The following is a 25,566-nucleotide window of genomic DNA, read 5'->3' on the forward strand; positions in this document are numbered from 1 at the left end:
ATACAAGGAAGGCACACGTGTGTGCAGCACTGTGGCCGGACTCATCGGACTAAATCTGCAATTCAGCCGGAACAACATACATTTTGGTCATTTTGCTGCCGCAGGCCAGCCGGCACAACAAGCGAGACCAAGTCCATGGACTAGTTGAGTGCTGCTGCCTGCCTCCCACTTCACTTCACTTCTCCCTCCTCCTCCTTCTGGCCAATGAGGCAAAACATCTGGCACTTTTGTGACTGTGGCAAAGAATGTGGCAAACGGCAACAGCGGCAACGGTGCGGTTGACTTTTGTGCAGCATGCTCTTGCCACGCTGTGTGACTTATGATGCTAGCCGCATGGACCATGCCCGTGGCAAAAGTGGAATGCATTCAGTTTTTCGTTTTGATGGCCACTCTGCGATAACAAGTTAACTGACAGTTGAAAAGTCCATTGCAGAGTCCATTTATAGCATTTATCAAGGCCTCAACCAACCTCAGGCCAACTAATATAGACAGCTACGTTAGCGTTCAGCGACGAAAATGTTGTTATCAAAATTGAAACGTAGCGTAGAGCGCTTTTTTTTTATATGTCACCGTCAATCGATAGCACTATATAGGACAATATAATCAGGTTGATGTTATCTCATATCAAAACATTTACATCTCATCATGAATTTGGTCGATTAGTTGCCCTAACTGGGAAGATTCTAATTAGTGAATTTCCAGACAGCTTTTATAGTGTAGTTTGTGTCGCTTAAGGCAGCCAACTGACCACCAAAGCTATCAAAGTCTTCTTCAATGCAACTGGTCAAGTGTAGTGCAGTCATGTATTGCTCTCTGGAATTGTTGTTTTTGTCAGCACTGCCCCTGAAGCTAGTTGCATGCCTCTTGCACACAAGGTTATGCAAGTTCATACGCCAAATATGCTGAGGCCACATGATGGCCGACTATGAATTTGTATGTGTGGGTGTATGGGTGTGTGGATTAGTGTGTGAATGGGTAAGAGGATCGACGGGTGGTTTGTTGCGTCGTCTTACACGTAGCCACGTTGTTGGCTTGTCGGTCGAGTTGTTTGCACCACGTTCTGAATAATGGATACGTTTCGTGCCACATTGAATGCCCAGCAGTGAGTGACATTACACGAGTTTTGGCCGCCACATGCGGCACATGCTTCCAAATGTTTTTGGAATTGTTAATGTAATTACGCCTGAAAGCCTCCGTCTTTTGCGTGGAGACTGGGTCAATGCACATATATGTTCATATATATGGGAATGAGCGACGACTCGTAAGGTTGCCAAGCAGGTTAATCAAGTCAAGCCAAAGACAACTCAAGTCGATAAGCATGTGTGAGAATGTGAGTGTGATAACATGTGTGTGAGTTTAAAACCAAATTCGCACTGTCATTGGAGAGCATGTTGGCAATTTGCCTAATTGCTGTTTTGGACCCATTCGACAGAGAGAGAGAGACTGAGAAAAATAACACAGAAACAGAGACTGAGAGAAAGCGACAGAGAGAGACCTTCATCAGCATGCACATTTTCTAATCAAGTGACGAGTTTTTCTTCATTTTCACACTGTATAAAATAACTTTGCAGACAACAGCAGAGCGTGCGGAAAATTCATCAACCCAAAGGCAATGAACGAACGTTGTAGCAACTAAATCGAGGCAAATGCCGCGTTCCAGGGGCAAGCAGCAAGCAAGAAAGTATTCGCTTTGTGTGTGCGTGTGAGTGACATGGAAAAATGGTTACAAAATGGCGGCAGCTGACTTAACAAACACATCCATGCCAATGCGTATGAGTGAGAACATGTGTGTATGTGTGTGTGTGAGTGTGTTGGACATATACATCGTATTGGCCTTGATGCAAACTGTCGTTTGTCTTTCGCGCTTTCACTTGGCCTTTTGCTTTGGCCTTTTATTTGTGTCCTCTCCATGTGGCTTAAATTCAACTTGTTGGCTTCGAAACTTGGCAATTTCGTATACGCTATCGAATTTTACCCATGAGTATTTAATTTGTTTTAGCATTTCAAATATCACTTCTTCTAATTAGAGCACTTTTCAAATAGCTTAAATATTCTGTGTATATGTTTTAATTTGACTGCACGCTTAAAGAAAGCGTATTAAAATAGCGCTGAGTTTTCATTCACGCCGAGTTGGCCCCAAACTTAACCTCGCAACCATGCCGCGTGCAGCAAAAACACAGACATATAGTATATACGTATAATTTCGTTGCGTCTTTCGGCTTGTTTGCAAATTTTCAACTTGAAACGCCAGCGACAGACTGAAAAGCGAGCGCAACGAGCGCAATTTTCTTTATTTTTTTTTTCTCTCCCTCAGTTCTCAAAAGTAAAAGTTTCGCTGCGTTTGGCAGCAGCTTGCAGTTGTCACCGTGTAAGTGAATGTGAATGTGAATATGACTGTGTGTGTGTGTGAGCATATTAACATGTATGTGTGACACGATTTACCAACAGCAGCCACCACAACAACAACTGCTGTTAAGCTGTTTTGTTGCTTTGCCATTTGCAGCCACTTCATAAAATAATGTTGCATACTTGGAGGGGGTCGAAATTGCACTAAAAACTAATTAAATGCTAAACGCACACACAAAAGCAAACAAAGTAAATGTACATAATTCGCTAACATACACACATGTTGTTAACAGTGTTAACAAATAATCAACACGTGCATTTCTAGAGAAATTAATTACATTTAATCAACTGCCAGCGGTCAATGTCAACATTAATTTGCAAAAGTTATTGGACCAAATCTGCTACACCAACTGAAGCTACATCCAGATCCGACACAATACTAGAAGACATATGCTCATATCCATTTGTGTATGTGTGTGTGTGCTTAAGTGAGTGTGCGTTTGCGGCATCTGGGCAAACATTCGCTGGCAAACTGGCATCTCTCTCCCTTTCTCCCTTGCTCTCGTTCTCTTTTAGTGGCGTGTGTGGGTGACAGGCGGAACAGCAGGTGAATTGCTGGACAGCACGTTTAATACCAAAATTGACATTAAATTGCTTGTGACCTGCACCCAACAGCAACAGCAGCAGTAGCAGCAGCCGTCTCGGCTCCAGCTGCTGGCTCTCTGTTATCGACTTTTTACGACAATTCCAATAAAGAAACAGCCCAGACGACATTGTGATTGTGCAGGCCGCGATGTAACGAGCAGCGACCCCTCGCCAGGGAGTTAGGGGCATGGGTAGAACGTGTCCTCAAAATGACAAAACGACTTTTGGGCAAATTATTGAAAGATTTCTATTGCAGCCAGTTGTGCGAAGGCGTCAGCAAAATAGTGTGACCACAAACCAGGGCCACTAAAATCTTGAATTCAATCAGCGCAATTTTTGGTGAATTATAAAAATCAAAACTGGGAAATATTTGCAGTTTTTGAGTTCATAAAATCGGAATGATTTAATATGCAATTGAAAAGTAATTTTCAATAAAAGATTGTGAATTGATAAACCTGGTCACACTCTGCACAACTGGGGCATGGACTGACAGGTGGTCCAAGTGTGTTACGCACTTTGACGATGTTATTTTATTATTACTTTTTGTGACATGCACAACAATTGTCAACAATTGGATGAGACTCCCAGACTCAACAGCCATTAATTTTCGCATTTTGGTCCAGCTTTTAGGCAAAATGAAGTTGTTGATATTGTCAGACACTCGAGCACGTGGACCTCAGACCTTCTTCCTGTTCGTCTTCAACTCACTATATATACTATACATATTGGCATGTCATCCTGAGTGGCGCTTTGCCATCGCCAAATCGAAGATGGCATGAGTAAGCTGTTCTGTTGACCAGTTGAGAGCAGCATGAGTTGAGATTACTTTGCCATTGCGTATATAAGCTGGCTTCTCGGTTCACTTACGTGACGCAAATGTGTTACGTAATTGTCATAACAGCCACACTCGACGCATAAGCAATATTTTCACACAAACAAACACACACACACTTACACACTCGCGCCAAGCGCAATTCCCTGGATAAACATTGTCAAATACTCGTATACGTAACTAAAGCCCAAAGCCTCAACAGTCGTCCACAAGCTGGCGGAAAATGTAGTCGTAGTAACTGAAAACGTTGCCAAGAAACAAAAGAAAAAATAAAATACCAAAAACTAATTTAAAATGACCTTCCCAGGCTGCACAATGGACATGATGCCGCATTACAAGTGCGGCTGTGTGGGTGCGGCCATGTTTGCTGGCCACACACATACTTAACTTCATTTGTTAACGCGAGGGTTGGTCAACAAAGTTCCGAGTGGTGTGAATGATGAAATATTTATGAATTTAAACTCAAGCTCTTCGATTTATTATTATATTTATCTAATTTTCGGCTATAGTAACTATATCCCAAGTTACTTGCCAGTACTCAATCACAACATATTTTCAGTCGTATCTTGCAGTTGTTGCTTTCATTCATAGTTTGGCCGCCTTAATGAAAAACTTTTTAACTTCAACTAAATCTAAATTATTGAAATATTAATGTATTTATCTAATTTTGAATATATAAATAAAATATTCCTACTTACAACCACTTCTCAATCAACCCGCATTTTTATAACAGCGATTTTTCGTTGCCTACTTTTGGGCGGTAGTCGTATATTGCAGTTGTTGCTTTCATTCATAGTTTGGCCAGTTGACCGCCTTAATGAAAAACTTTTTAACTTTAACTAAATCTAAATTATTTAAATATTAATGTATTTATCTAATTTTGAATATATAAATAAAATATTCCTACTTACAACCACTTCTCAATCAACCCGCATTTTTATAACAGCGATTTTTCGTTGCCTACTTTTGGGCGGCGGTCGTATATTGCAGTTGTTGCTTTCATTCATAGTTTGGCCAACTGACCGACTTGATCTTAGCTTTAAGGCTCTCATACGGCTGACCGTCTGACTGCTGATAGGCACTGAGCTCTGAGGGCTCTAGCATTTTTTTCTTTTTTTTTTTGGGGCAAATGGCAGCGACGGTCTACATTTAATGTTTTTGCAGCCATTGCCATTGCTATAATTTTTTTTTTTTGGTTTTTTCGCTATGCTTTTTCGCCTCGCCTTGCTTTGCGTTGCGTTGCGTTGGCTTGGTTTTGGCTTGTTGTACTTTGGTTGCCTCTGCTTTGCTTTGCTCATATTCTTTTTGCTATTTTAGTTTTCTAACCAACAAAACAAATTGAATCACGTTCGCCTGGGAAAGAAACGTGAGTATTTTATTTTTCCCGTTAAACATTTTCATTTTTCTTTGCCAGCCAGTGAGCAGCCAGTCCAAAAACAAAAACAGCAAAAAAAAGCGGCAGCAGCAGTAGACGAAGAAGAGGAAAAGACCATTCCAGCTTGCAATGCAAGTTGTTTTGTCTGATAATGATGCCGTGGGGTCATCTCAGCTGTTGTTTGTGTATTTGTTGTTGCTCCCAGTGGCTGTTGAGTGTTGGCTAGTGAACCATGGCCAACACAATCATTTGGCCCATATATTCTAGTTGCCACTCTCTTTCTCTTTCTCTCTCGCCGAGTCTCTCTTTCTTTCCCCAGTGTTTGTATTTTGTTTATTAAAAAGAGATTGGCGAGCGTAGAAAGATTTTGTCATGACCAATAAGAGATTCTGTGGGCACCACAAAACGGCCTAACCAAACCATTCATCATCATTCCAGCCTGATGATTTTATTTTGATTTTGGAAGCGCAAACGTTTGGGGATTACCAGTCTAATGATTTTATTATAGTTCTCATACGACTTTCGGCCTTCGGTTTTGATTGATGGTTGCCAGCACCTCAGCCGCCCTTTCGTATTCATATCATTGTCTATCATTTCGTTTTCATTCATTGTCTACTCAAGTGAGCCGCCATTTAAGTGTGCCTTCATTATATTAAAAGCACATTAATACGTCGGTCGTTTGTCAGTATATGGAAAGTCTTCTTAAAAATTGAAATAATCCCCCCTTCAGTGGGGGGTACTTGCTCCAAACAATGGCCATACACCAAAGCTGAAATGTCAAACAATGCAAGTCTAAAAATCAGAGCAAACCCTACAAAGTTTTGTGTGTGAATATTTTTGTTATTGTCTCGGGTTAGTTTAGAAAGATGTCAGCCTAGCAGAAGTATTTATGAGCTGCACTTGTTTAAAGTTATTGAAACTGAAATAAAAGAAAAAAAAATGTATAAAATTAATTTGTAATTTATTATATAAATTAATCTCAGGTTAAACTTACAAAACAACAAATATTTTCAACTGGGGAATTTGAAGTGTACCCGATACAACTGAGCGTAGGGTATCCAATACATAAACTAAACGAAGGCCCGCAGCGAGGTGTCGTTTTGACTGTCACCCCGAGCCTCCTCTCTCTCTCTCTCTCTCCCTTTGGAACTGGAGAAATTCTAGTTCAACTTCGTTCACACGCTGTGCCCGCACATAGTCGTAATTACGCGCAACTTTCGACAAGTGTCGCCTGAAAATCGCCAGTCCTTCGTGTCCCTGGAGCGGCTGCAAAGTTTTGCAATGGCGCCTTTTGATGTTGCCACAGTCACGGTGGCAAGGGGGTGCCGGGGCAAACTGAAGCGCACATGGCGACCAAGGCAGCTGCGGTTTAATCTTCTTTTAAATTGTCCCCCCGGTCCACAAACCCGGCTCAAAGCAGTACAACATCATGGGCAAAAAGTTTGCCGCCACTTGCGCTTGATAACTTAGAACAAAAGTGAACAGGAGTGAAGCAGCCCAAAAGCTGGAACAACAACAGGAACGGCAGCAGCAGCAGCGGTAACAGCAGTAGAAGGACCACAGCTTGAAATAGTTGAGAATTCTTTGTTGCAAAAGTCATTGTTACACTTGCGGCGCTGCTGTTATTTTTCACTCTAATTAGCCGTCATTGGTTTGTGATTTGTGGACATGGGCTGGAGAGACCAGTTGAACGGAGTGAACACCTGCCTCAAAAATGTTTCAGTGCTTTTCGCCAAAAAAACAGAAAACTTTTACCAAATGCCACAAAATGGTACTAGTAATTTTGTGCAGATTTTGATTTACTTGCGAAGGCAAAAAGACAACGGTCAGCCTCATAAATCTTTGGTCCAGTAAATGGTCAGCACGCCTTTTGCCTATGTGGCATTTACTTAACCGATTTCCAGTTTAACTTCTGCTGCAGTCATTTTCGCCAGAAGCCAGAAATGGCCGCAAATAATTTACAGCAAATGAGTTTGCCACAAATTTATGCAGACCACATTAACCATTCAGCAGAGCCAAAGACCAAGTAAAGTATTTAATTAAATTAAATACAAAACAGCTATCTAGCCTTCTCTTCACTTTGCTTTGCTTTGCTTCGGTTATGGCTTTTATGGTCGGTCTTTAAAACGTTCGTAAATCATTTAAGACCCAGTCCCCACAAATACGCTGCGAACAGCCAAACAGCTAATGGCCAATGCTTCCTGATGCTCATGATTCAGCTCATGGTCATACTCCTGCTCATTGTCCAAGCCGATCACGCCTGCCATTTGTGCGGCCACATTAAAATAGACTAAAATGTGCAGCAGCCTCTGTCTTTATGGCCACTTAATGTAAAACAGTTAATTAGCAACATACACCCACAAGAACCCACACATACTCATAAGGAGCGACCACAAGAAAGAGAGCGAGAGCGAGAGGCATATAATGTCCGGTGGCCATGCAAAATGGCCGTCATTTTTACTGCCCCTGACATTTTTACCATCTTGGGCGGCAGGTGGCGCTGGCTGGCCTTGCGAAAAGGCGGAAAATTACTTTTGATTAATGAAGCGCAATGAGGCATGTAGAATTTTGTTTTTAATTTTTAAGAAAATATAAAGGAAACCAATCAGAGGTCACATTTATGGAAAGCATTAAGCAAAATACACTTCCATCGTTAAAATAATATATTAATTAATTAATTTACGCTAAAGTACCTAATCAAAATACTTTACAAAGCATAAATTAAGTTATAATTACAACAGTTTTTAGATTCAGTTAGATACCTCAAAATCTTGATTGTATATATATAAATATATTAAATACTTTGAAATTACTTAAGCAATCATTCTATTAAACTTTAGAATTTTGTGTTTCAGTTTGAGCATGAAAATTACAAACTTGTTTTGCAATTTTCATTTTTGGCTTCCTTAATCTTATTTTTTCAAATTCCTACTCAATACTTATAGTTTAAACACATCAGACCGTCTAGAAAATTTAATGCGAAAAGTTAAAGTACCTCTTATCAGATTCATGCAACATTCTGAGTATCGCCATTCTTTCTCTGCTATTTCTCTCTTCGTGACAGCACTGATAAAAATTGCGCTGATTGCATGTAGCTACTCAGTGGCAATGGCAGGAATCACAGGACGTCAAAAATTAACTTGCTTTTGTCCATACAAAATGATGGCTGACATCCCATGACATTATTATCCTTGTTGTTGTTGCTGCTGCTACTGCTGCACTTTATTTTTAATGCTGATGGAGACGCAGATACAGAAGATAGGAAGACTGAGAAACAGAACACCAGAGAATGAGAGATTGGAGGACAGTGTGGCACGCTCAAGGCATGCAATTTCTTTGGTATGCTACTTTTGTCGCCTTGTCCTTGCCGTAATTATGAACTTAACAGGCATCCCGGGCATGCCGCCTCCGGAAGTAGCGCCGTCAACGCCATCGGGGCCAAAGGCAATGTCATATTGTGTTAATATTTAATGGACGCCATCCAGCGTCGCGCTCAGATTTTTAATTGAGCAAATGTGCAGCGCACATTTATTTATTTACTTTTGCTTTGTTTGCATGTTCGTTGAACTTTGTTACACTTAACAAACTTGTCTTAATGTATGTGTACATGTTTGTGTCAATATTCTGTATGTTTATATAATCAAAATGCATTTCACTGCCGGAATTGGTTGATTAAATAAAATACTTGACATCATTTAAATAAGTGACCACTTCCTAAAAAATCTCTTTTTTCACACTATGAAGTTGAAAACAATTAATTTAATTACAAAATATGGATACAAATTAATTCTTAAGTTTAATTGTAGTTACATACGTTTAAATAATTTATATTATATTTGCACAGCCAAGGCTTCTTTCGGCAAGTAAGAGCATAATTAAGTTTAAACCAATTTCATCACTGACAAGTACAGACTATGTTACTACGGACATCCTTGATGTCCTTTGCGGTTAACTTGCTTATTAATGAAGAAACTGCAAATATATGGTTTCCGTGCCTGCCATGTTGAGCTTGATCTTAATGAAAACCCAATTAATATGCAAGTAGCTTAAATAAACAAAATACGTCCTTACCTTTTACAAGGTCAATTCATTAAACCTATAATATTTAACATTTTAAATGTGCGCGCCCATTGCCGGACAGCATTTGGAAATGCTGATGCTGCCACCTAGTTGTGCGTAAGACAGTTGGCAACATTGCTTAAGGGTGGCAACTCGTCGCGGCTAACTTGTGTAATAAATACAACATTCGACTTTAAATTATTGATAAAATTTGAATTCATGTAATTTACGACTTGGCGGTGTACACACAATCTGTGTTTGTACTGTCGCCGCTCTAAAGCATCCAGAAAACAACCAATGGTATGATAACAATGATCAGTTTTGTCACAGAGGGGTGTCAATAACCACCTGATTGGCCAAGGCCACAAGATGACAGCAAATAAAAATAAATTCAATTTGTTTATTGGCAGGGCGTAAACAAACAACATTGCAATCACTTGAAGCTTATTAAATTATTATCAAAGTGCTCCAAACTATAACCAAAAATGCTGCCTGCTATCGTTTTTCGGCAAATGCATGCCGGTGGATTGCACCATGGAGCCGCAACAACATTGAAGCACGTGCTGGGAGTAGGCGGCAACAGCTTTGTGAACTGTCTCAATCGCTACGCAGCTGCCACGGGCTTCATACGCATTTCGTTCTTGGACATCAATCAGCGTCGAAATTGGGATGTTGCCCGGTTACGATTGTATGCAGACGCCAAGAAGCAATCTTTGCATCTGCGTACACTACAGGGTCGCGATATCCTGCAGAATGCCATCGACAAACAGCGCGCTGAATTCATTGAGCGCAAAAACTTCTTGGTCGATGACATACGTGAGGCACGAAACAAGGTACAGGAGCGTGTGCGCGAGAAGATTGACGAGATTCGCGAAGAGCGTGAAAACATTATGACCATACCCAATATGTTGACCATAAGCCGTGCAATACTCTCGCCCTATATTGGCTACGTGATTGTACAAGGCGACTACACGATGGGCATGAGTTTGCTGGTCATTGCCGGCATCACAGATCTGGTAAGCAAGTTTATTTGCATTATAATGGCAGTCGTTTGCTATAAAAGTCTTCCTTTGTAGTTAGATGGACAGATTGCGCGTCGTTGGCCATCGCAGGCCAGCAAGGCTGGTTCCTTTCTGGATCCCATGGCTGACAAGCTGTTAATGGGCTCCTTGGTCATTTCTTTATGTTACAGCGAACTGCTACCAATGTGGCTAACGGGTGTTGTTGTCTTCCGTGATGTCTTCCTCATTGGAGCTGGTTTTGTTATACGCTACATTAGTCTGCCACCGCCAGTGAGTATTTATAGATATACAAGATTTAAGTGTACAGTCTCCTAAATATATGTTTACAGAAAACGTTTTCGCGGTACTTTGATGCCACCCATGTGACTGCCCAGTTGGAACCAACATTCATCAGCAAGGTCAATACGGGAGTGCAGTTAGCCACCATTGGCATTAGTCTTGGTGCGCCCATATGGAACTATCTTGGTAAATATGCCTCATTTCCCTCAATGCTTGTACTAATAGAAACCCATCTGTAGACCACCCGGCTCTTCATGGACTTTGGTATCTAACAGGCGTCACAACCGTTGCCGCTGCGCTCAGCTACGTCATCAATAGACGTGACACTTTTAAAATTATACACAAAAAATGAACTGAAAACATTTACTATTTGCTATTACACAGAACCATAGTAATAGAACACCAATTGCAATGATTAGTATGTAACGACTTTTTGTAATTAAGTATACACAAAAACTGCTTGAATTAAAAATTCTTATTTGTTTATAAACGGCTTCTATTTATTTGAATACGCAAGGGTTGCTCAACAGTTGAGCTCTATGAACGCATGTCTTGCGCATATATGATATATTGCTATATTCCCTTTTTTTAGAAATTACAACGTCAGATTTTATGCTCACAATATTGTACATTTATTTAATTCATTTTCTTCAAAACTTTTTTTACTTTTACGCTTACGATATCACCATCAAGTTTCAATTATTATCGAAATATTTATCGATGTTAATGAAGAACAAAATTCACCATCGCAAGTGTTGTATAACGTTGGCATTCAAGTGACGCGCTTATTTGCTTGCATTTTTTTTAAATGAGAGAACGCAATTAAAAAAGGTGTATGCTACATATTGTCAAAAACATAGTGCTGCATTAAAATGTAAGTGTATCGAGAGACTAACAATTAAGTGAGTGCAAAGACAAATACTTTAATAAACATGGCATTTTTTTACAGGGCGAAATTAAGCGACAACACAATGCGCGAGTTGGACGACATCTTGAATGAGACTGCCTCTTATGGGGATCGCTTGAATGAATTTCTTAAACTCAAAACGACCAACAAACCACAGAACAGAAATACTCCATTTGTGCTCGGAGGACCCAATTATTCCTTTAACATTGGCGATTTAGACGTTGACATGGTGAAATTGTCACCAAAACCGCAGCCCAAAGACGCAGAACAGAATTCGAAGGAGATTAAAAAAAATGCGCTACGCGACTCAACAAACAATGCTAATGCAGCGATACTTCAGTCACCACCAGTTGTCGAAGCACCCGCCTCCCCATTATTTTCGGAGAATGCGCAGCCATCGCGCTCTCTTAGCAACTCGCCGAAGAGAAACCTGCGGCGAAGCGGAGGCATTCCAGGATCAGATCGTCTGCGACGCGTGGCAATACAACGGCGTTCCAGGAGCTGCGGTCGTGATCTGCTTAAAGAATTCAACGATGCGGAGCCTCGAACATCGAAAACCGTAAGTTCAAAGATATTTCCGGCCAATGAATTAGGTTTTAAAATTTAAATCTTTTCTTTAGCAGCAGCAGGAGGAAACTAGTTCTGCATCCAACACTATGACTTTTGTAAGTTTTTAATTAGCTTCCAACATTTTGCATTTGTGTATTAAATATGCATTTATTTAGATACCTGCCATTAGCAGCACTCCAGCAATAGATGCACATGCTAAAAATTCAACAGCAGCTTCTGCTGTTGCTGTCGCAACGGAGCAGGAGGAGCAGGTTGGCGCAAGCTTCAAGTACTCTCAACGACGCGAAGAGGTTCCGCTGTCTTCAACATCACAACGCTCCGCAAACGCAAATAATGGAACTGTTCAACGCACTTATACTGTCGAAATGGGCCCCGAGCCAGGACAATTGCTGCTCTCGCCATCGCGTAAAAGCAGCAACAGTCGTTTGCATCTATCGCCGTCGCACTCGGTTCATAATGCGTCGCACAGATTGTCCAACAGAACATATGCCTCTTCACCAGCTAGAGCCGAGATACTGGCGCCAAATACGCCACCACGAGTGCTGGCGCATTCGCTACGGGAGTCGGAGTTCACTGTGCCGGAAACGCAGCCACAAGATGGTATTCAGCAGCAAGTTCTGCAGACTATGACAAACAGTCCCAAAGCGGCTCCATTCGTGGTCATACCATTAGCATGTCTCAGTCCAAAAACCAAAAATTCAATAAAAGACCAACAACAATCAGCAGCAACTTCATCATCACCAGGAGCAGCTTTATCAGCAGCAGTTCCAAAAGTTGCCAGTCGTAGTATGCAAACTTCTGACAATTCACGTAACATGAAATACTTAAACGCGCTCTTGACTGACGACGACAGCGATGATCAGCGAGAATTGAATTCATTACTACCATTAAATTTAGCACCCCCGGGTGGCAATACAACAAGACAGAGTCGTCTAAAAAAACCGGGGCAACGCGCAAAAAGTCCCAATATGCTGTTGGATTTGCAAACCTCACGGACGCAGCGTCAGAAACTTCTGAAAAAATCTGTGCTCAATAAACCATCGAAACAGCCCATTAATGGCGAAGAGTTTGCCGAGGAATTGGCCAGGATGAGCAATTATGAAATACTTGATTTACGCAAACGTAATTCCCTTGGCAAGTTGAATCCCCTGAACGGTCGGCGCCAGAATCCAAAGGAGCGACAGATCATTGAAGAACACATCAAGTGGGAACTAATGCGACGTGATCGGGATAATGTCAGTCCCAAGAAGTCGCTAAGTAAAGTGCCATTGCCAACAGCATCACCATGCGCCAAGTCACCAATTCCAAAATCGACAACTGCAATCAGCAAACCGACCATGAATCCGTCGTTCAGAATGTCGCCAGCTGCAGCACCTGCTGGATTCAGGGATAGATCTATGCGTGAACGACGGCGTTTACGACGGGAAAGCGAGAAAAATGCATTGGGAAATGATTCCTTGGACAGCTCACCGGAAAATGCTTATCAACAGATATCAAAGCAACAAAGGAAACGTAGCAGACGTCGTAAGTCAAGTGTGGTAAGTGACAATAGTCGTATAATCGTATATCCAATAACAATTTTTTTCATTATGCAGAGTGAGGACGAGATACTAGCTATTTGCACGCCACCAGCGCAGTTTAGACGCTCTAAGCATAAGGAAAAAGAGGAGCCAAGCACGACTTCATTGGCAGAGCCACCAGCCGACTTTCGGCGTTCCAAGTCAATTGTGCAGCTACCAGATTCTCCAACGCAGTTGCGCAAATCCAAGTCCAGGCACACAGAAGACTCGACTGTGGTGGCAGAGCCGCCTCCAGACTTTAGATATAGATCTAGTCAAGGGATTGAAGATGACCACAGCGACGAAGATGCACTTCCACAACCGACAGCACAGCTTCGAAAGTCGCGACACTTAGAACAATTGGAGACCAATGAGACTGTTCTGCCAGAGCCGCCTGAGCAATTTAGAAAGTCTAAGTCCAGACATGTAGAGCAAGAACCTGAAGGTGTGTCGAACACTTCACCATTACAAGAGTCAAGAATTTACAGATCTAGATTGCGCATTCGAGACAACGAATCCCCACCTCTAGAGCAATCTGTACAGCTCCGAAAGTCCAAGTCGCGGCACTTAGAGCAACTAGATATCATTGAGTCCAATGAAACTGTGATCTCAGAAAATCCTCAACAAATGCGAAAGTCAAAGTCGAGACGCTTTGAGCAGCTGGATATCGTAGAGTCAAACGGTCATTGCGAACGGTCTAAGATCACACACTTGGAGATGCATACTGAGGAAGTATCTGCACTCCCAAAACCACCCGAAGAGTTTAAGCGACATAAATCTAGACTACGCATTGAAGATGATGACTCCGATGAAGCTGCACCACCAATGCCAGCTTCGCCTGTACAGCTGCAAAAAGCCAAATCTAATGACAAGAAGAAGAATCACATATCTATACAGCGCATTGAAGATGACGATTCGGATGAGGCTGCAATGCCGGATCCGCCTGCACAATTGCAAAAGTCCAAAGCGAAGCATTTAGAACAAAATAATATAGTGGAATCTTATGAAACTGTACTGGCAGATCCACCAGAACAGTTCAGAAAGTCCAAGTCGCGTCAGAGACATGTAACAATTGTGGAACCAGATACGAGTGATACGGAAAATACACAGCCACAGCTTCAGCGTTCCATGACCCGGCAGGAAGAGCAGTTGGTGGCTCCAAAGTCAAACATAGATGAACTGGAAATGCCGTCGTTGCAATGTGTTGATGAAGTGAGATTGAATGACGTAGACACTGGTCCAGAGACAATCATTAATTCGCCACCAAAAACATTCAACAACAACACATCTCATATTAGTTCGCGGGAGGAAGTGATGCCGCCATCGCTGCCCATTGAAACTGACTTGGATGAGATGCCAAGTACAAGCAATAATACGAGCAGTAATCGTCGCAGAGGTAAAAAGAAGAAAGCATCGAATAACGACGTCAAGATAAAAAAAAATGAAGCAGCAGTGTCGCGTGCAAAAAAAAGTCGCAGGGAAGAGGCCAAAAAAGAATTGGAAAATCTTGCTATTAATCTGCCAAACCGGACGCTGCCTCCATCCGAACACGATGACGATCAAAACACAAGTAAGCAAAATAAACACTTTACCCTAGCATCATATGCTGAAAATATTATATTTATTTTTATTCAATTAGCTGGAGTTCGAAAGTCCAAACGGGGACACATTCCATTGTGCAACACCTGGGTGCACACAGTGGATGATCCTTTTTTCTTCCTATATAAAAAACCCTATCAACGCAAAGTTTATCCCCTACCACCGAAGCCAAAAAAGAAATTACAAATTAATAACACGGATTTATTTGTGGACAAACCGCCGTTGGCCAGTAGCACACCAAGCAACGAAGCCACCAACGTCACAAGCAGCGACACTAAAGCAGACAAACACAATCGTAAGAGAAAGCAATTAACCGGAATAACATTGAGTAGCATAGCTGAGCAACCAGAAGAACGTTCTATGGAATTTATGAGGCAGGAGCAACTGCAAGAGCAACCAATTGAGACGAAAACCTCTAAGCGGGGACGGCCAAAAAAAAATGATCCGATATCTTCCAAGGATATTGTCACACCGAAAACATTGGTCTCTTCAGCAACACAAACAGATTTTGAACCTGCGCTGGAATGTCATCCCACGGTCCAGTCAACAAACTCGTCGCAAAATGACGGATTTCCTCTGAATTGGCTACGAAATTTAAATGATCAACCCATTCCCAAAGATGACAGTACACATCAAGAATTTAAATCAATGAAGATTTGTAAGCTTCTTAACCGCATTCAATCCTATCATACAGATTCTTAATTTAGCATTCTTGTTTTGATTTCAGCTCGTGCATCCAATTTGCAGTACTCGAAAATAAGCGGACTCGACTATGCGTTTTATGGAGGAAGCGATAACACTATTGGGTTTATCCGTTTTCAACCCTTCCAAGTCCGAGGCATTAATAAAGCTAAAAGCAAATTGGTATGTATTTCAGAATAACAATTTTGTTATAAGATTATTGATCGATCTACTTTTGTATTGTATCACGCAGCAATTCGTTGTTTTTTATGGTGAATTCGAAATTGAAACTAACGATTTGGAAACCAAAACAGACCCGAAGAAAAGTGAACTACTTCCTACACGCGACACTATAAGCGCTGGCGATTTTTTGCTAATAAAGATTGGTAAGTTAATTTCTTATTAATTCCTTTTATTACAATTAACATTACTTACTAATTATTAATTAGGTACTCAATACAATATCAAAAACTGTTTAGATGCGGAAGGCGTTCTACTTATTAACCGCTGGTAAGCCAGTTAAAAATTCCGGCCATTTTAATCTTACTGATTTTAACTAATTATTTTTCTGTTCCAGTTCTTGAATACATAGTGTTGTTTTATTCCCAATAAGTAAACAAAGATGAAGTGATGTTTACGTTGTATTACATTTTTGATTATATTATGTTTTTATTTTCAATAAGAATCCAATGAAATGTAAATTTGTTCTTACTTCAATATAATAATATTAAAATAAAGTGGCTAATATTTTTTGTTGTTAAATGAAGGTATTACTAAATGCTTAAAGAGTAACGGCTCTTTAAATGGGTCTTGTGGCATGTTTCAGTATTTTTATACCAACAAACACAAGAAACAGTATGGTCTCACTGTGCTGTTTTGTTAGTTCGCGGGAGGAAGTGATGCCGCCATCGCTGCCCATTGAAACTGAATTGGACGAGATGCCAAGTACAAGTAATAATACGAGCAGCAATCGTCGCAGAGGTGAAAAGAAGGCATCGAATAACGACGTCAAGATAAAAAAAAAGAAAGCAGCAGTGTCGCGTGCAAAAAAAAGTCGCAGGGAAGAGGCCAAAAAAGAATTGGAAAATCTTGCTATTAATCTGCCAAACCGGACGCTGCCTCCATCCGAACACGATGACGATCAAAACACAAGTAAGCAAAATAAACACTTTACCCTAGCATCATATGCTGAAAATATTATATTTATTTTTATTCAATTAGCTGGAGTTCGAAAGTCCAAACGGGGACACATTCCATTGTGCAACACCTGGGTGCACACAGTGGATGATCCTTTTTTCTTCCTATATAAAAAACCCTATCAACGTAAAGTTTATCCCCTACCACCGAAGCCAAAAAAGAAGTTACAAATTAATAACACGGATTTATTTGTGGACAAACCGCCGTTGGCCAGTAGCACACCAAGCAACGAAGCCACCAACGTCACAAGCAGCGACACTAAAGCAGACAAACAGAATCGTAAGAGAAAGCAATTAACCGGAATAACATTGAGTAGCATAGCTGAGCAACCAGAAGAACGTTCTATGGAATTTATGAGGCAGGAGCAACTGCAAGAGCAGCCAATTGAGACGAAAACCTCTAAGCGGGGACGGCCAAAAAAAAATGATCCAATATCTTCCAAGGATATTGTCACACCGAAAACATTGGTCTCTTCAGCAACACAAACAGATTTTGAACCTGCGCTGGAATGTCATCCCACGGTCCAGTCAACAAACTCGTCGCAAAATGACGGATTTCCTCTGAATTGGCTACGAAATTTAAATGATCAACCCATTCCCAAAGATAACAGTACACATCAAGAATTTAAATCAATGAAGATTTGTAAGCTTCTTAACCGCATTCAATCCTATCATACAGATTCTTAATTTAGCATTCTTGTTTTGATTTCAGCTTGTGCATCCAATTTGCAGTACTCGAAAATAAGCGGACTCGACTATGCGTTTTATGGAGGAAGCGATAACACTATTGGGTTTATCCGTTTTCAACCCTTCCAAGTCCGAGGCATTAATAAAGCTAAAAGCAAATTGGTATGTATTTCAGAATAACAATTTTGTTATAAGATTATTGATCGATCTACTTTTGTATTGTATCACGCAGCAATTCGTTGTTTTTTTATGGTGAATTCGAAATTGAAACTAACGATTTGGAAACCAAAACAGACCCGAAGAAAAGTGAACTACTTCCTACACGCGACACTATAAGCGCTGGCGATTTTTTGCTAATAAAGATTGGTAAGTTAATTTCTTATTAATTCCTTTTATTACAATTAACATTACTTACTAATTATTAATTAGGTACTCAATACAATATCAAAAACTGTTTAGATGCGGAAGGCGTTCTACTTATTAACCGCTGGTAAGCCAGTTAAAAATTCCGGCCATTTTAATCTTACTGATTTTAACTAATTATTTTTCTGTTCCAGTTCTTGAATACATAGTGTTGTTTTATTCCCAATAAGTAAACCAAGATAAATTAATGTTTACGTTGTATTACATTTTTGATTATATTATGTTTTTATTTTCAATAAGAATCCAATGAAATGAAAATTTGTTCTTACTTCAATATAATATTAAAATAAAGTGTACGATTTTTTTTGTTGTTAAATGAAGGTATTACTAAATGTTTAAAGAGTAACGGCTCTTTAAATGGGTCTTGTGGCATTTTTCAGTATTTTTATCCAACAAACATACAAGAAACAGTTTGGTCTCACTGCGCTGTGTTGTTGCGTTGAGAATGGCGAACGCGCTTTGTGTTTTGACATGCCAGATCGTTTGATTAAAAAAAACTTAGTGGCAACTCTGCGCGTGCTGTCAAACTGTCGCAATTGCTGTCATCTTTTCTTTCTTTTCCGGTCAGCGAACAGACCTGTAAGTTCGCGTATATTTTGTACACAAAATAAAATCGTAAAATTCTAGTGATTTAACAAGACAACCACAATTTTTTCAAGCGCAAAATGAATAAGAATAAAGTGAACTATTCCCGTAGACAAGTATTTCAAATGATGAACGAATTTTAAAACACTTGAACGGATTGTGAAAATCATACAAACAAATTCAAATATAATGCAATTGATTAAGTCGCATAGTTGAAACATTCGCGGTCAAATTTGTTGGAAGCTTGAAATCATAATATACAAAGAAGTTTTATTGATTTGTGCTAATTACAAATTTCTTCCATTTTTCATGCACCCTCGCTGTTTACGTCGACTGCGCTGTCAACATATCTCAACAACAACAACGACAACAATGAACTATAGCCGCCAAAATGAGGAAGATTATGAAACAAGGCAAGATCGTAATCGTCCTTAGTGGACGTTACGCTGGTCGCAAGGCCATCATCGTCAAGACCTCAGACGATGGCACCCCGGAGAAACCCTTCGGTCATGCGCTCGTCGCCGGCATCGACAGATACCCACGCAAGGTAACCAAGAAGATGGGCAAGAACAAGCTGAAGAAGAAGTCCAAGGTCAAGCCTTTCCTCAAGAGCTTGAACTACAACCACTTGATGCCGACTCGCTACACAGCGCACGACATCAGCTTCGAGAAGCTGTCGCCCAAGGACCTGAAGGATCCTGTCAAGCGCAAGACTCACCGTTTCCAGACCCGCGTCAAGTTTGAGTCGGTGTACAAGGAGGGCAAGAACAAGTGGTTTTTCCAGAAGCTGCGTTTCTAAACAGCTGGAGGACTCTTGATTTTTATGTCGCCGTTTTTTTAAGGTTAAATAAAAAAACCAAATTCTGATAAAATTGACCGAAATAACGTAAATTCTTTTTCATTTTAAATGGATAAGACGATGCCAGAAATTCTAATTATTTTCTTGACAAAATTGTAGAGATGAGTTATAGGGAAACAATTTCTAGTAGAATGCAGCTATATTCCGAATAACATATAAATAATGTGTACAGAAGAAAAGAAAAAATTATCAAAAGAACTTTGGGAGATAGTTTCATATTATTATTCATTGCAAAATCAAATTCTACTTAAGAAAAAGAAAAGAAAATTTGATTTAAATTAACTCAAATGAGATAAAAATTATCTTAATTGCGATTTATAATTCTTGTCTCAACAAAATGATATACAATTCCAAAAAAGAAAACGAACTCGGGCTTTTTTTGATTATTATTTCATCTTTTTTTTAATTTTCTAAATATTCGAACAGAATAATACATTTTGTTTGAATTCAGTTTTAATTTTACAATCGTTTGAAAATCAATTTACAATTCTATTGTTTATTGCTTCATTTGAACATAAAAATTCTTGATCTGAGGAGACATTGTACTTAATTCTGATTTAACGAATGAGTAATTTTATCTTTTTTGTCTTAGGATTTATGAATATCTAATGGGATAAGAAGTAAAGTCAAAGTAGGTCAAGAGTTCAAAGCATTCATAGGGACCAGGCAAGAAATCTGTGAAAGAAAAGTGGATAACACGCGTGTCAATAGATAGTTTATATCAACTTATTTAATATAGATATCAATTTAATATGGGTTTAAGATTAAGTTTACCTGTGATTCAAAACTTTGGACATCGGAAGTGTGCACAGAACATATAACATTTAGCCGGGGCATAGGGAGAATATATATAATTGTTTTTTTTTTGGTAAAGCAGCGCATAATTTTGACCAGCTTATAAATAAACTGATAGGTTTCAAATTGGTTCTTGACATCACAATAAACATGTTATGCATTTTGGCTTGTTGTTGGGGAATCTAACACTTTGACTCTGATTGGCTTAGTTGTGTGTTAATATAATTTGATAGGAGTTTTTCTTTGCTTTGCTGTTTTTTTTCTTTTGGTTTAGTAAGGCTCTGTTTTTGCTTTGCCTAAGACTGGTTGAAATAGTTCCCATGTGGCCTGTTGTAAGCACCACGGTTAAGCATGGATTTGGGGGAGTAGAAAAATAGATGTAAACATATCGGTTAAATTTGAACATAAATAAATTGTTGAGTACAGTCAATTTCGAAATTGAATGGGCGACGCAGCTACATACGTACATACATGTTTGGTGTGTGTGTATTTTGGGTGTTTCTGTGTGCACTACGGGAATACTACAGATGTACTTACTATATATAAACAGATAATTCAACAAAATTCAACTTAATACAAACGTTAGTAACTGGGTGTGATTGTGGTTCTTGTTTTGTGACGAGGGTTAAACACATTTTCGGTTATAACAGCAGCTAGTAAATAATATGTTACGAAATAAACACTTACAGTTCTGTTCAAGTTGAAGTGGAAACAAAAAATAATACAAAAGAGCACGAAATTATAGATAATACAAAAAAATATAGACAGCAGCAGTTGTGAAGTAAATAGAGGACAAGCAAAGAGACGTTACAAAGTCTCTTTAAAGACTAATTTACAGCACTAATAGAAAAAGGAGACGATCTCAAAAACATAGTAGGCTTAGCTTTAGGTTCATTGTCAATTATTTTACCAATTCACACGCTTGGCACTCAAAATCTTAAGTATGTTCTCAACCACATCGGTACTGGAGTGAGTGCCGCCCAGATCTGTATGGAAAAATAATGTATTGAATAAATTATGTTCATCTTATTTCAATACTTTATTTTAGATTTACCTGGGGTACGAATGGCATCGTTAACAATGGTTTGGTATGTAGCATCATAGATGACCTTTGCGTGCTCGTTGTGTCCCAGATGGTTCAACATGTCAATGCTGGCATTTATCATGGCCACCGGATTGGCAATATTCTTGCCAGCAATGGCTGTGCCTGTGTTACGGGTACCGGGCTCGAAGATGGCATACTGCAAAACAGAGAAAAGTTTAGAATTGGGAAGGATTAAGTTAAATAAATGCCACCTACGTGATCACCATAATTGCGTCCTGAAATAAGACCGGCTCCACCGATCAGACCACAAATCACATTCGACACAATTGTGCCATATAAATTGGTCATGTTCATCACATCGAACTGGTGTGGATTGGAAACAGCTTGCATGCAGGTGTTGTCAATGATCATGTTGTTGTGCTCCAGCTCGGGATAATCCTTGTGTACACGATTCGCCACCTCCAAGAACAGGCCATCGGACAGCTTCATGATGTTCGCCTTGTGTATGGTCGTTACACGCTTGCGATTATTCTGACGCGCATACTCGAAGGCATAGCGTGCCACACGCTCGGCGTTCTCCACGGTGACCACCTTCATACTCTCGACGACACCGCGCACCGATTCGTGCTCCAACATCGCGTACTCGCCGTCGGTGTTCTGACGGATGAGCACAATGTCGATGTCCTTGTGACGGGCTGGAATTCCCGGATAAGATTTGCAATGCACCACATTCACATAGAGATCCAGCTCATTACGAATGGCCACGTTGCGGGAGACTTCGCTAAGACTCTGCGATTTAGTTTCAATGTTGCCCTTGAGTGCGACACCGTTGCGTTTAATCGATGTGATGGCATACTCCAAATCTTCGTTGCCCTCAGTGGATGGATCAATGTCAATCACCTCAAAGTCAATGGGTGCTCCGCAATAACGAAAGATTTCACGCACATAGCCCATCAGCTCGGGACCGATGCCGCCACCCGGCAGCATGGTTACACCATGGCGGCCACCATACTGGGCCGAGGGTATGTCAGTTCCCTGGAATATTATTGATAGTTGGATATACATAAGTAAGCAAATGCCATATAACCTCAAATACGGACCGTTAATTTCTTTTGCAGAGCCGATTTCGTGTGAGCCACATCCTCTGTCTTCTCCTTGGTCACGAGCAGCGGATAACCCTGCAAAAAGTCCGTTTATTTAGCATATGTTGGCAAAACTGGTTGTTGTCACTCCATCCAAAGACGCATTAGCATTATGTAATTTGCTGTTTGCAACTGCTCCGTTGGCCACTTCAGAGCTGTTGCCGCTCTCGGCATGAACTTACGCGGGTAAGGAACGGCGCCTGGGTCTGCAGCAATCTTTGCGTCAATCGAATGGCCATGTTTGCAATTTATTAATCTTTTCCGCTGCACTGCAAAATGTTTCAACCCTTTTATTGCTGCTGGCAAAGATTGTGGCCAAAACGCAAAATCATATGTTCGTGAACCGATAACGTTTTTCGATAACGTGCACTTATCGAGTTTTGCAGTTGAGTTGGCAGCTCTATTAGCGTAACATCGCTGTAATTGAGAGGGTATTATGGTTATTTAACAAAGTTAATTTGTTTCAAAAACAAATTACAATATTACCTATAAATTAAATGATTATAATATATATTACGGTTATACAATTGTCTTTTTATCTTAAATAGTTTTGCGCTACACATATAAACTAATTGTGGAATGAGAAAAGGTCTCTAAATTCAAAGAGCATCCATACATCGGTGTATCAGAAAATGTTTTTCCTTCTGTTGCTGTTACGTTAACAACCGCGTTCGTCTTGGGAGGTTTGTTTTGAAATAAAAACAACTGTCGTGCAGCATGTGGTCATAAGACAACTGGATTATTATTATTATTAAACATAAATAAAACCAATATCAAATGGCAGCAGATTTAGCACCAGCTGGGATTCCAGTGCAATCGGATGTTTATCATTCGCCGATTCCGAAGTTAAACTTTCTACACGCGCTTGTCGTAAGTCAAAGGATCAAATATGTATAGTGGAACTTGAAAAGCTAATGTACTTATGATCTTGTAGGCTGGCGGCGTGGCGGGTGTTGTAGTGGATATAGCTCTATTTCCTATTGATACGGTTAAGACACGCCTGCAAAGCGAATTGGGATTTTGGCGCGCCGGCGGCTTTCGCGGCATCTATAAAGGTCTTGCGCCTGCAGCTGCTGGCAGCGCACCCACAGCCGCCTTATTCTTTTGCACTTACGAGTGCGGAAAGCAGCTACTTAGCTCGGTGACCAATACCAAAGATTCTCCCTATGTGCACATGGCGGCAGCATCGGCAGCTGAAGTGGTAGGTTACGGATTCTAAGCAAGTTACCTAAACTAATCAATTAAACTTGTAACTTTAGCTTGCTTGCCTCATACGTGTGCCCGTGGAAATAGCTAAACAACGTTCGCAAACGTTGCTGGGGCACAAACAGCATCAGACTGCCCTTCAGATTCTGTTGCGCGCTTATCGCACTGAGGGATTGCGTCGTGGTCTCTATCGAGGCTTTGGCTCCACAATTATGCGCGAGATTCCGTTTAGTTTAATACAGTTCCCGTTGTGGGAGTACTTTAAGCGTCAATGGACACCCATGACCGGCTATGAGTCGACACCGTTGACTGTGGCATTGTGTGGTGCAATTGCTGGTGGCATTTCGGCTGGACTGACAACGCCTTTGGATGTGGTCAAGACTCGTATCATGCTGGCGGAACGAGACAGCGCGACACGGCGTCGCAATGTGCCTAGCATCTTGCGTGGCATTTACGTTGAACGTGGCCTAAGCGGGTAATTTGATTAATAACTAAAATGTATTACAAATTTCTACAGGGTATTAATGTATTTGCAGTTTATTTGCGGGCTTTGTGCCGCGCGTGCTTTGGATTACTCTAGGCGGTGCGTTCTTCTTCGGATTCTATGATCTAACAACACGACTTTTGGGTGCTGCAAATCCCGACAACTAACATCAATATGATCGTAATTGTAATGTACAAAAACGTAGACAATAAAATGAAAGTGTGCATGTAAACTTATATATACTATATATAAATGATATTGATAATTAGTCTTTTCTCTTCAACTTCTCCAACGACGTATCAAGCAAGTACGGCGACGTCTCTCGCAACTGTTTGTTGATTTCCCTGGTATCAAGTTATAATAATGTATTTACATATGTGTAAGCAGTAAATAAACAAGTGTACTAACTGGAGATATGTGTAGACGTGCATCAAGCAGATATGTGATGGAATTTCGTTCTCCAACCTCATCATTATCAGCTCCCATCATGGATACATCGGAGTCTTCTTCGTCGACATTGGTGTAACCGTTGCGCGTGGCAATATTGCGACGCTTGAAGTGCAAACAATTGTAGGAACAACGGATTCGTGACATTGCATAAACCTTAAATAGTTTTCATATGCAAATACACAAAAAGGGAAATGCAGTTGTACAAACATTAAAACAGATAAGAAAGTCAAAAGTGTGCTTAATTACCAGACCAGCGAGAATGACAACACCCACAAGTACCAAAAATGGAAGCCAAATGTATTCTGCGTCCTCCGGATGCAATAATTCGGGCGTTGCTGTTGTTGTTAGATTAACTTCCATTATTATTACTAATATTAGCTGCTGACTGAAGCGGGGTTTTGAACTGTGGGGATTTAAATGTCAAAACATAAGCCGGTACCAGTGTGACCGCAGTGCGAACATTGTCGTTATCGATAATGTCGGAGTAATGAACGATAGTCAGTTGGCTCTTGAGTGATCAGTATCATTTGATTCAAATTTTTCGGAAATTGTGAATTATTTATAAAAATCAGGAAAGTGCGAGGACAAATTTTGAAATTCTTTGAAATCGCAGAGAGAGGCAGTTTAAAAAGATTCTTAGAGATCTCTATAGGAGTGTAACAAGGTGGCAATTCTTGGCATTTGTGTATTTGGTTTGGTATATCCCATCAGCGTTAAAATGTATGTTTTGAAAATTTTGTTTATGGTCACATCTTGACATGTAAACAAACAGTTTTTGAGAAACAAAACAAATTCGGTTAAAGGGGATAATTATTTTAAT

General features: G+C 40.3%; 7 protein-coding genes across 9 annotated transcripts; 5 read left to right on the forward strand and 2 right to left on the reverse strand.

Annotated features, from left to right (window-relative positions):
* Window positions 1-9,388: 9,388 nt before the first annotated feature.
* Window positions 9,389-11,048, forward strand: LOC132784609 (probable cardiolipin synthase (CMP-forming)). Its single transcript, XM_060790322.1, has 5 exons — window positions 9,389-9,557; window positions 9,668-10,273; window positions 10,334-10,549; window positions 10,609-10,744; window positions 10,798-11,048. Exons 2-5 carry the CDS (start codon window positions 9,743-9,745, stop codon window positions 10,908-10,910), a joined length of 996 nt encoding a protein of 331 aa, XP_060646305.1. The 5' UTR covers window positions 9,389-9,557; window positions 9,668-9,742; the 3' UTR covers window positions 10,911-11,048.
* Window positions 11,049-11,233: 185 nt separating this feature from the next.
* On the forward strand, window positions 11,234-16,615 carry LOC132784607 (uncharacterized). Of its 2 annotated transcripts, none has more exons than XM_060790319.1 (10): window positions 11,234-11,432; window positions 11,508-12,024; window positions 12,086-12,130; window positions 12,191-13,573; window positions 13,631-15,164; window positions 15,234-15,851; window positions 15,921-16,057; window positions 16,128-16,260; window positions 16,324-16,384; window positions 16,452-16,615. In XM_060790319.1, coding segments are annotated over exons 1-10 (4,437 nt in total). In that variant the 5' UTR covers window positions 11,234-11,430; the 3' UTR covers window positions 16,459-16,615. The 2 variants fall into 2 exon arrangements, with proteins under 2 accessions (XP_060646302.1, XP_060646303.1); XM_060790320.1 differs by having other exon boundaries at window positions 12,089-12,130.
* A 101-nt stretch (window positions 16,616-16,716) lies between these two features.
* On the forward strand, window positions 16,717-18,076 carry LOC132784608 (uncharacterized). The gene is made up of 4 exons (XM_060790321.1): window positions 16,717-17,026; window positions 17,096-17,713; window positions 17,783-17,919; window positions 17,990-18,076. Exons 1-4 carry the CDS (start codon window positions 16,732-16,734, stop codon window positions 18,011-18,013), a joined length of 1,074 nt encoding a protein of 357 aa, XP_060646304.1. The 5' UTR covers window positions 16,717-16,731; the 3' UTR covers window positions 18,014-18,076.
* A 574-nt stretch (window positions 18,077-18,650) lies between these two features.
* Window positions 18,651-19,650, forward strand: LOC132784356 (large ribosomal subunit protein eL27). Its single transcript, XM_060789910.1, has 2 exons — window positions 18,651-18,759; window positions 19,149-19,650. Exon 2 carries the CDS (start codon window positions 19,157-19,159, stop codon window positions 19,562-19,564), a length of 408 nt encoding a protein of 135 aa, XP_060645893.1. The 5' UTR covers window positions 18,651-18,759; window positions 19,149-19,156; the 3' UTR covers window positions 19,565-19,650.
* Window positions 19,378-22,952, reverse strand: LOC132784354 (isocitrate dehydrogenase [NAD] subunit gamma, mitochondrial). Of its 2 annotated transcripts, none has more exons than XM_060789908.1 (6): window positions 22,789-22,951; window positions 22,565-22,642; window positions 21,720-22,499; window positions 21,474-21,660; window positions 21,330-21,405; window positions 19,378-20,299 (listed from the first exon to the last, which is right to left on the reverse strand). In XM_060789908.1, coding segments are annotated over exons 1-6 (1,179 nt in total). In that variant the 5' UTR covers window positions 22,846-22,951; the 3' UTR covers window positions 19,378-20,298. The 2 variants fall into 2 exon arrangements, with proteins under 2 accessions (XP_060645891.1, XP_060645889.1); XM_060789906.1 differs by lacking the exon at window positions 19,378-20,299 and adding an exon at window positions 20,479-20,746 and having other exon boundaries at window positions 22,789-22,952.
* A 236-nt stretch (window positions 22,953-23,188) lies between these two features.
* LOC132784355 (S-adenosylmethionine mitochondrial carrier protein homolog) lies at window positions 23,189-24,477 on the forward strand. The gene is made up of 4 exons (XM_060789909.1): window positions 23,189-23,476; window positions 23,541-23,807; window positions 23,866-24,287; window positions 24,349-24,477. The coding sequence occupies exons 1-4, from the start codon at window positions 23,384-23,386 to the stop codon at window positions 24,461-24,463; spliced, it is 897 nt and encodes a 298-aa protein (XP_060645892.1). The 5' UTR covers window positions 23,189-23,383; the 3' UTR covers window positions 24,464-24,477.
* LOC132784357 (uncharacterized) lies at window positions 24,334-25,170 on the reverse strand. Its single transcript, XM_060789911.1, has 3 exons — window positions 24,993-25,170; window positions 24,705-24,899; window positions 24,334-24,640 (listed from the first exon to the last, which is right to left on the reverse strand). The coding sequence occupies exons 1-3, from the start codon at window positions 25,104-25,106 to the stop codon at window positions 24,596-24,598; spliced, it is 354 nt and encodes a 117-aa protein (XP_060645894.1). The 5' UTR covers window positions 25,107-25,170; the 3' UTR covers window positions 24,334-24,595.
* Between the last annotated feature and the right edge of the window lie 396 nt (window positions 25,171-25,566).

Source organism: Drosophila nasuta, chromosome 2R, assembly GCF_023558535.2.
Source record: "Drosophila nasuta strain 15112-1781.00 chromosome 2R, ASM2355853v1, whole genome shotgun sequence".
NCBI classification, from domain to species: domain Eukaryota; kingdom Metazoa; phylum Arthropoda; class Insecta; order Diptera; family Drosophilidae; genus Drosophila; species Drosophila nasuta.